The sequence below is a fragment of the Stylophora pistillata genome, chromosome 7 (assembly GCF_964205215.1).
Source record: "Stylophora pistillata chromosome 7, jaStyPist1.2, whole genome shotgun sequence".
NCBI lineage: Eukaryota > Metazoa > Cnidaria > Anthozoa > Scleractinia > Pocilloporidae > Stylophora > Stylophora pistillata.
Genome location: NC_142525.1, coordinates 31,777,233 through 31,787,566, shown reverse-complemented (window position 1 = coordinate 31,787,566; position 10,334 = coordinate 31,777,233). Strand labels below are relative to the sequence as shown.

General features: G+C 40.4%; 2 protein-coding genes across 2 annotated transcripts; one reads left to right on the top strand and one right to left on the bottom strand.

The window, feature by feature from the left end:
- The first annotated feature begins 229 nt into the window (after positions 1 to 229).
- On the top strand, positions 230 to 3,756 carry LOC111331286 (uncharacterized). The gene is made up of 4 exons (XM_022936360.2): positions 230 to 927; positions 1,455 to 1,847; positions 1,944 to 2,684; positions 3,135 to 3,756. The coding sequence occupies exons 1-4, from the start codon at positions 501 to 503 to the stop codon at positions 3,317 to 3,319; spliced, it is 1,746 nt and encodes a 581-aa protein (XP_022792095.2). The 5' UTR covers positions 230 to 500; the 3' UTR covers positions 3,320 to 3,756.
- A 908-nt stretch (positions 3,757 to 4,664) lies between these two features.
- Positions 4,665 to 8,592, bottom strand: LOC111331294 (uncharacterized). The gene is made up of 4 exons (XM_022936374.2): positions 7,967 to 8,592; positions 7,044 to 7,377; positions 6,219 to 6,337; positions 4,665 to 5,106 (listed from the first exon to the last, which is right to left on the bottom strand). The coding sequence occupies exons 1-4, from the start codon at positions 8,478 to 8,480 to the stop codon at positions 4,910 to 4,912; spliced, it is 1,164 nt and encodes a 387-aa protein (XP_022792109.2). The 5' UTR covers positions 8,481 to 8,592; the 3' UTR covers positions 4,665 to 4,909.
- Positions 8,593 to 10,334: the final 1,742 nt, after the last annotated feature.

Sequence of the window (10,334 nt, the reverse complement as noted above, 5' to 3'; positions counted from 1 at the left end):
CTTATTTCATTCAATTGTGTATCTATTGTTTTCTCCATATTCTTGTGTCTCGACTATTTACTTGATATCATAGTTAGTAGAAGTATGATAATGAGTTGTGAGAGTGCGCCTCGTCCAAATTACGACACAAGTCTAGAAACTTCTGTTTTTTCTTTCACCTGCGATATATTGCTCTAAAAAGGGTCAATAAGGCCAATATATAATTTTTCATCATTAAAAAAGGATTCAGCAGAAGACATGTTACCAAGTTGTTGCAATGATCAATCGCTCTATTAACCTCAAATGATGCCGAGCGAAGTTCAGCTTTTGCATGAATTTCCTGTTTATATAACAAGATTAGTGAGTCTTACAACTTCTTTTGACATTTATGCGTGTCTGTCAAGCAAATCCATGAGTCAGCGGATTCTTGCTCACGCACACTTACCTCATAACGACTTACCACATAACCTTATTGTCGACGGAAGTGCGAACTCGTCGATGTGTCGCCAAAAAAATTGACAATGAGGATTCTCACTGGTTTCTTTTTCGTTTCTTTGGATGCTTTACTCCTCGACTTCGCTTCAGGTTCAAAATGTCAGCCGCTTAACACGACTTTGTTCAAAAACTGCGTACAGGAGGGCTTTCACAATTCTTCCGCATCGAATTCGAGCATACAAGAGATGTCAAGTCTAATTTCCCACATGCAGGGAAAGTTTAACTGCTCCTCGTTGTCTGATCTCATGACTTGCTCGCTTCATATTCCGAAATGCTCTTCGCCGAAGCTACCTTGCAAAGACACGTGCAAGAAGTTTCTAACTGATTGTGGGAACACTTCAAGCGAACGCGATGGATTAAAATCTTTATTCCGCGGCCTTTGCGAGGTTCTTCCGTTGACCAATTGTATATCAAAGTCAAACCATTCTAACGACAATGGCACAGATAATTCTAGTAAGTACACGACAATTTTTCGGTAGAGTACGCGAGCTAACATTCGATTTGCAATATAATTATGCCTTGCGAGTCACCAGGAGATTTGAATATTTAAACAATTTTCTTCGAGCCGTGCTATTTGTAACCGCTGAACGTTATGCAAAACTAACTAGTTTGCAATATCAATAATTATGTAAGTTCAAGAGGATCACGCTAGAAACACGCAATTGTCATGCATCGGTGGTTTTACGTTCAACATTTGGCGCAGCTTCAAAATTAAAAGCCTTTAGAAGGTGTTTTGAGTTTAGCAGGTGCCTCACCGTTTCTGGTATGCAAACAATTATGACAAAATTTTTTTTTACTTTTGTTATTTGCTTTCGAACCGAACTGAAATTGCAATAATTTTCTTCTAAAATATTATTTGAAGTTTGATCGCAAACCATCTCTCTTTGCTCAAAAGTATACACGTAAACGTCACTGAAAACAGACCTCAAAATATCAAGTCATTTGAACTTTTTTGTGTTCTTTATGTATTCATTTTTCAGATGTCACATGTCACAAGCTTGTTTTGAAACAATGTCAGAAGTTTGGCTATAATTATACTTCTGTTACGAGTGACTATCAGAAGCTGGTGAATTCAAGTACAATCTTTCAACGAGTCGATGGTAACTCAACCAAGCTTCGTAAGGTTATCTGTATGGAGATAGCGCCGCCATGCGATAACAAAACCTCTACGCAGTTACAAGTTCCCTGCAAGTCTTTGTGCGATGATGCATTTAAAGAGTCACATTCAGAGTTTATCAAAGTGTTCAAAGACCAAGAATACTGCTTAGCTTTCCCAAACGGAACAAAACGTGGACAAGAGCTCTGTCAACTCCAAAAGTGGCCGGACCATGTTTACTGGCCCAGCGGTTTGTGGATGTCTTTGGAAATGACAGGTATTTTACGGATTGTTTAAGTTCCAATGACTTCTTTTTTCCAAAAAGCAAGTGATTTGTGGTTTTTACATCTTTGTTTGTGTCTGTATCTTTCAGCGCAACAGAAGAAGAATTCCGTAACGGAGTCAACAGTACCATCCAGTATGAGTACAACTGAACCAAAAACTGAAACAACCAACCTAACCACGCATCAAACAACACGAATGTTAAACACAATTAAACCGTCAACTTATACCCCCACGTCCTCACCAATCAGTGACACAACCACACCCAACTCAACCTCTTCACCATCGGCTACGGTAACCAAGCCAACTTCGACGATCGAGGTAACCACGCCTGGAACGTCTAACTACAAAAGCATGCCGTCTGCACCCACCACTGAGACACCCAAACCTTCACTATCGAGTGAGGCCACCACGCCTACAACGACCATAAATAACACCAGTTCGACCTCAGCTAGTACAAAGGCTGCCAAACCTTCACCATCGACCATAGTAATCGCGCCTTCAACTTCCACAAATAAAATTACACCGCCCGCGCCTTCATCATCAACCAAGGTAACCACGACTGTATCTCCTTCCAATAAACCCAGCCCACATGTATCTAGCACTGGGGGAATCACACCTGCGCCATCAACCAAGGAAAAGACGTCCGCTCCGGCGACCAAGGTAACCACGCCTGCATCTCCTTCTAATAAACCCAGCTCACATGTATCTAGCACTGTGGGAACCACACCTCCGCCATCAACCAAGGAAAAGACGTCGGCTCCGGCGACCAAGGTACCCACGCCTTCGCCTAGTGCTACGCCTACATCAATAACCAATGGAACCAAAAAAGGTAAGAGCCCAATTGAGGAGAACATTTCGTCATGTCACCCATTGAGTTTTTTTGAATCACAGTTTACTGCCAGGGAGAAGTATGTGCATTTGCTTTGAAATGATTGAGTTGTAGCTTGCGGCATAAATTTTCCCTCCCGAGGCCTACCTCATAAAGGACCAGTCGTTATTTCTCTTTCTTGGTGGGGGAGGGGAGGGGGAAGGTCGGAGAATTCTAGAGTTCTAAAAGAACCGCTAGTGGGGAGGGATTAAAGGTCACTAACAGAGTACAAAGGGGAACTCTATTACACATAACCACTATGGTGAGGGGGGAGGGTGGGGCTTTAAAATCACAACTGCAAATTGAAAATCTTATTGTGACACGTCCAAAATCCTCCAACCACCCTGGCAAAAAGGAATGAGTTTTTTCTAAACAAACCTGATATTTGATAATATTTCTTGTATTTTGCAGGTCTGACCCCGAAAGTGAGCGCGACCAAGGCTGCTAAAATGTCAGGAGGAACTATTGCAGGCATTGTGGTTGGTGTAATCGTCCTTATAATCGCCATTGCAGCTGGTGTTGTTTGCTTCAGAAGATTCCATCGAATCAAAAGCCAATATAGACATAGTCTTATGGTGGATATGGACGAGTTGTAAAGGAGCAGAACAACTGAGATACGAGTCTTTTTTAACTTGCAGCCGATGCGTTTTTCTGTATTGGTGACTCCACCAAAATAACATGGTATTTCATGAAAACCAACGCAAGTTAGTAGTGGTCTTCGTGACAGCTTGACAAAGAAGGAAATAAATTCCCAAGCTTTTCGTAAGTTTGACTAGGTAAAGCAAGATTTAGTTTTCGTAAAAAGGGAACGAAGAAGTATTAATTGATAAGTTCTTCGAAGGTCACTCTCAGAAAGGACATTTTTTTTCTACTCTGTTGCGTTGTTAGTTATGTTGGTTGTCGTGAAAGTAATTTTGTCTTTCACATTTGTTGGTATTGCTGTACGTGTTGCGGTTTACTTTATTTGTAAGTCCAGAAAGTTTTGTACTTCAGGCAGAAATTATGAAGTAAAGTCTACGTCGTCTAAATTAAATTTCAAACGTAGTCATTTCTCAAATACAACACTTGTTGTGAAAGATGTTTTTGGTGATGTCCTACTTCATAAAATTCAAACGAAGTCATAATGGAAAGAGAAAGTCGCAGCTTGATCGTTCGGTTCAGCATATTGATAGAGCGGCGGTTCACCCTAAGACGAGGGATCATGTTCCAACCTCAGATTGGACTAACTTTAAGAACTGACTAGAATGTGTAGCCTTTGCAAAGCAAAGATATCTACGTATACGTTTCACGATTCTAGGATGTGGAGTATAAAGCACAGGCCCTTTCATGTATTCTATGGACACAGTGATAAGCAGTCTGTATCGAAAGGACCAAGTTCGTGCTGTGACTGAATTATCATCAGGGCTGTGTTCTTGAGGAAGAAACTCGATTCTCACCGTGCCTCCCCACGTACAACATTATACATGCGTGGCTAAGTTAACCAGCGATGGACCAGTATTTCACCTTCATGGGGTATTCATAATCTTTGTTGCGTCATGTAACAGGAACCAGATATAAGCGTCGCAAGCTTTGGGACACTTAACTTGGCTACTGCGACTCGTCCCCCTCCAATATTTTTACCTTAACAGAGGATTTTAATGGCATGAGAAATACATGCGAGCCTGATTTAGTGGTCTTTAAGTTTTCTGTTACACGATCCTGTCATGGATGGTGTTCTATCTACTCCACAAAACCGAGAGTACTTTGAGAAATATTTCATTGCAGTCATACGGTGCGATAAACACATAACCGCGACCATTTCTTATCCTTTACAAGGCACCAACACGATATTAAGGGGCTCGATAAGATCGCGGGCGTTCTAGAAGGAATAACTTGGGATATTTTGATAAAAGCAAAGAAACTCAAACCTCATAAAAAAAAACCTATTACAGAAAAAGAGCATAAATCAAAAGAACTGTAATTAAAAAACAAGTCTAGAAAAAGAGCATAAATCAAAAGAACTGTAATTACAAAACAAGTCTAAAAAAAAAAAAGACCGGGGCAACTCTCTGAATCCGCCCTTTGACATACCAAATTCCTCCAGGCGTCTGGGAAAGTAACATACCAGATTCTTTCAGGCGTCCAGAAAGTAACTTTTATGGACTTTGATGTGGCAAAAATCTATCAAGTGTTTGAAAAATTTTTTCCTACTCTTCGTTTGTAAAATCTTGTTGTTTCTTGTAACCTAGCCAGCTAGCAGGAGCGATTCCACGCCACTTCCACCAGATGAGCCCAGCCAGTCCGAGTGCAACAATAATGAGGGATGTCAAGACCGCCACGGCAATGACCCACCCTTTAGGTCCTTCATCGGTTGGTTCCACTGATGGTGGTTCCGTGTTGAAATCTGTGAAACGATTCATCCGTTGATTAGCCCCTTCACTCCCAATATGTCAATAGTAGTTCCCTTTACTGTCTGCTACAAATTTCTTATTATATTGGATCTGAGAGTTTGATGTTGAATCAAATTTCATAGGGGCGTGATCAGCCTGTAGCCCCGTAGGCTGACAATTTTTTTGCCGTTGCGTGACTTTCATGATATATTTATCAAGACATATATATTTTCGAGTTCAAAAACGACAAAGAAGCAGCAAGAATAAATCTCGTAATGTTAAAGCGCTGGGTTAGCACGCTTACAGATCTCTTAAAATGCCTGGAACAAGTCGAAAAGCTGGCTACGCGCCCACGTTTCATATTCAAAGGAGAGATAACTTCTTTGTCACTCCTGAGAGTTTAGATAATTGCCAGTTTCGATGATAGACATGATGACCAGAGACGTTTTTGTTACCCGACTTGATTTCTTTTTTTTATGCTATGCAACATTAACTTTCAGAGAAATCGTGGCAATTTTGAGGACTACTTCTTTGTTCAGGGTATGGTATTGAAGTCACGACAAATCGAATGATCTTTGACTCCGTTATATGAACTGTCCAATGATGATTATATGTCTTATATGTCTGAGAATCTTATGCATACGAAGCATTGACTTTTTGTTCCAGTTCTTTACTGAGCTAGCCATCGTCACGGTAACAGGTAGTCTTTTGAGCGCTCGACAAAAATCAAGGCAGAACTTTGAGTGAAACCTCTTCTCGCTTCACCACTTACTGCGCAAGCCTGAAACCGTGGGAATGTTCTTCAACAAAGTAAGTCTCGTTTATTCTGTAATATAACCTATATCCAGGTTTCTATTGAGATAATCCTTACTAAATTGCTTCAATTTGATTAGCGCAATGTTTCATAGGCCAAAAAAGCAAGACACAGGAAAACCCTTTTACCACTAAGAGTCGCTAGCATCTCTTATCATCCGAAAATTACACAAAGGAAAAGATCACAAACTTAAGTAGTTCTTGATTGTTACACAAATTTTCCTTGTCCGCATCTTAGGCAATTAATGTAAAGAGAACAGTATGGAGAATATGAATACTGATGTTAGGACGTAAAGGTTTAGTAAGGGCTCACCTTCCCCCAAATATGTCAGCCAGAAAAACGGTTCAGGCCATTCTGTGCGATCACAAAAGCCATGACTCGTGTTCCCCGGTGCAAAGAGAGCACACATTTCCGCACTCAAGTAATTTTCTCTAAAAGGAAAGCGCAGACGCAATTGCGATTAAGCTTTACTTTGATAAATAAAACAAATACAAAAAAACACATACAAAAAAAAAGAGAAGAGATCAGTCTCTATCTAGGGGAGGGGAGGGTAGGGAAGGATTTTTTTTTTTTTAAAGATCACACTGTTTTGCAGGGGGGAACGGACGGGGCATCAGTCATCGCCAACAAAGTATAAAAGGGAGGCTATAGAAAATTAATTGTCAACGAGGGGGGGAGAGGGAGGAGGAGGAGGAGGAGGGGTCATACGGGGGATCATGACACAACCAAAATCCCCCGATCCGACCCTTAGGCCAGTCCCGAATCTTGTTTCCCTAAGAGTAGACATAACCTGTGTACTGCAGCGCCCCATGACCCCTCAAAACCAAGAGAACAGTTAAGGGTGAAGCACAGCGATGATATCAAGTTTTGCCCAAGGGTGCCCCCCCCCCCCCCCCCCAGTTCGTGGGACCTTTAAAACAGTTCGCTGGTAACCATTATGGTCTTGGGTGGTTAGAGGCAATGTCATCCAAGACATAACACTTTGAACTTACCGTCGTTTCATCTCGGATCTCTCGATACAGAATTCAGCGCTCCAACCTTTTGGATAACGCTTCGCCTTTACACATACTAGTAGTACCGATCGCTAAATGCCAACGAGCAAGACACAATCTGAATACTTCTAAGATATACTCTTACCCGAAATAATCTGGACATTCCCTTTGAATATCATTACAAACCGATCTGCACAAGGTTTTAAATGTGGGACTCCCTTCCTCTGGAAAACATGGAGGGAACAGCTCTCCACAATATAATTTTTTTATGTTTGTCGCGCATTTCGGATACTTTGCCACCTGCATTTCAAGGACCATGGGAAAACCTTGATCTAACAGTTGCCCGTCGCCGTATGTCTTGTTGTAAAAAAGATAGTAAAGCTTCTTCTGGACTGACTCTGTAAAGATGGTGTGATTGTATAAACCCAGGTTTTTACAGGCGGGAAAGATCAAGTTTTGACAGCCGCGATCAAGAGGGCCTACAGTTAAAGTAAAGAAAAACGAAAAAATAAAACAAAAGACTTTCAAATCACATTTCGACTGAGAAACATAACAATGATCATGAGCGATCAGCAACCAATCAAAATAAAGGAAACATAACAAGGAACCGATAAGAAAAAGCCTAGGATAAATGCAAATGCTTGTGAAACGCCGTCTTCATCAAGGCAGTCTTCATCAAGGCAGTCTTCATCAAGGCGGTCTTCAACAAGTTTTCCTCATGCCTATAAGGATTGCACTAATGAGTAAAGACTCACCGCCTTGAACTTGATAATACTCACAACGCGATTTGCGTGACAATATCCTTCCCTCCCTCCCTCAGTCAGGTATTAGCAGAACCGGTCCCACTCCCCCATATTCTACCTCTGAGAGGTAGTAACAAAAAAAAAGCAGCTTGGTCCCGGTGATCAAATGACACATGAAAACGCGCAGAAAAGTTAGGAAAAAGAAGGAAAACTGTTTTCCCATTCTATCGTATCTCGCCAGTACGATTGCGTTGTTGCTTTCAATGTCTGGAACAGGGTTTGTTTTGGTGACTAAAAAAACAATTAATAGACTCCACAAACTTACTCGATACGTTGTTATTTGGACTGAAGCCAGGTGGCTCGAAGCATTTCTCACTGCTCGCTGTTTCATTTGGCAGAATTAAACACGAGGCTAGAAACAAGTCCATGTAGAGCTCCCGGAATTCGCCTGTGTCTTTCTGACACTGCTTCAACAGCTCTCCACAGACTCGCCTGCACGGATAGACGCGTGTTCCCTCCGAACTGCACTTGGGCAGGAAAAACGAACATTCCATAGCTGTTGCCAGACTAGTAGTTGTGCAATTTCTCCATTGCTCTATGATGAACATTAAAAATTCGGCCATTTGGGCCTGACGCTCCGCTGTGAATTCCTTGGGAAATGATAGCGTGCTGTTGTATCCACCTTTTGTGCAGAAATCGAAATGTCCATTCGAAAGGCTAACGCATTTGCCTTCTATCGATTCACCGTGAACAACGGTTAGAACACCCAAGCTGCATATTAACAGCGCTCTGATCTTGATAAAAAAGCAGCTTGGTAATTCTGTTGAATAAACAGGCATAATATGTGATGCTAGAGTTCTTTCTTCACGTCAAAATGGTTTTGCTTGGTCGTAATTTAATACCGCATTCCTGCTGCTTGTTGACACCAGATGTCAACGTAGGCTGATATTCACAACATCGACCTAAACCAGATGAGTCATCGATATGTCAGCGGCGTCTTACAAAATGAATCCTCGACTTCCGCTCATTTGATTGATCGCAGCGAGAATGTTGATTTGAGTTTAAAATTAAAAGGGTAAATTTTTGACATTAACAGTTTATATTGCTAAAAACTGTTAAATATACAATAGATTCAGCAGTATTGCGCCGAATTACGTGGCTTATGGTCGTTCCGAGGAACTTAGCTGAGGCTTGTTTCGGTCGATGATATTTAGTGTCGACACGCCACTAAATACTATCTAACATCGACCAAAACCAGGTTTCAGTGATGGAAGCTAAGAGGAGAAGACAACATTTTGCTGATAAGTATGTACTTTAATGACAAGTTATCTTGTTTAAAGGTAAAAATAACGGAAGAATAGAGGAAGGGCGTAGCGGGATGTCTTGTAGGTAGCATCGAGCGATCAAATTCCTCCTCCGTATTTGCCAAGGAGGTCACTCTGCCACTTTGTCTGGTGGACAAGGAGAAGACTATTTTTTGATCATTTTCCTAAATTTGGATTACATCAATTTCTATGTTTTCCTTTTCCATAATAATAATAATACGTATGATGCAAGATCCTTGCAGTAGAGAGCGCTATTTATGCAATAGCGAAAATCAGACCTGAAAAAAAATCAGCCCTGTACGGGATTCGAACCACTGACCTCTGCGATTCTAGTGCAGCGCTCTACCAATTGAGCTAACAAGCCAACTGGGAGCAGGCCGTAAAGTTAATTTTCGCAATTGCATAAATAGCGCTCTCTACTGCGAGGATCGTGTATCATACGTTTTATTATTATTATTAGGAGACTCAATTTAATGTTGTCTGACATTGAATTTGTAAGGCATGGAGAACACTATATATGTTATTTTCTTCTTTTTTTAGTCAGTAACAGCTTTATGATATTATTTTTTAGAGTTCTGGTAAATATTGTAGAGTTTTCTAGAGTCTTGTGTTTTATGTAGTTCTATAATTGTTAGTTTTTATCCATCAGCATTGCACATAGTTTTTATATTTTTTTGATAGTTGATCTGTTATAGTTATTTTTTCTTTCAAGTGTTATTTTCAGTTGTCCGAGGCACCCATTTTTAACAGCTTCAGCTGATGGGTTTACCCTGGTTAAATATGTTATGATTATGATTATGATTATTATTAAATTAGGATTATTATTATTATTTTCCTAATCAAAATGGATTGTTTTCATTGAAATGAAATGTTTTTAATCAGATTTCTTTAATGAAATTGACTTTTTTCCAAAAATAAATCAAAATTGCATGCCAACATTTGTTGTGTTGTGCAACCATAGGAAACTCATGTAATGAATTTGTTCTCTGTTCAACATTTTGTTACTTTAAATTATTTCAAATAAAAAGCACTTGCTCTGGGCATGGGCTGTTGTCACAAAGGTATATCCTTTTTAATTTGTAATGGGAGTTAATTCATAGAAAATAAACCAGAAAACAGGGAACATTCTGGGTGCATGTCCATTTTGTAGAGGTTGCTGTCTTTCAGATGGAGATAATTTGGATATATCAGCAAAGTTGAAATGGTAAATTGGCCACTGTAACGATTACAGAAGCTGATGTTTCAAGCGTTAGCCCTTCGTCAGAGCGAATAGAGGAATTGTGGGTTGTGTGTGCTTTTATAGGCAGAAAATGGAGCTACGTTATTGGTGGGAACATGGCAACGAGAAAAACAAGAATAAATTAGTGG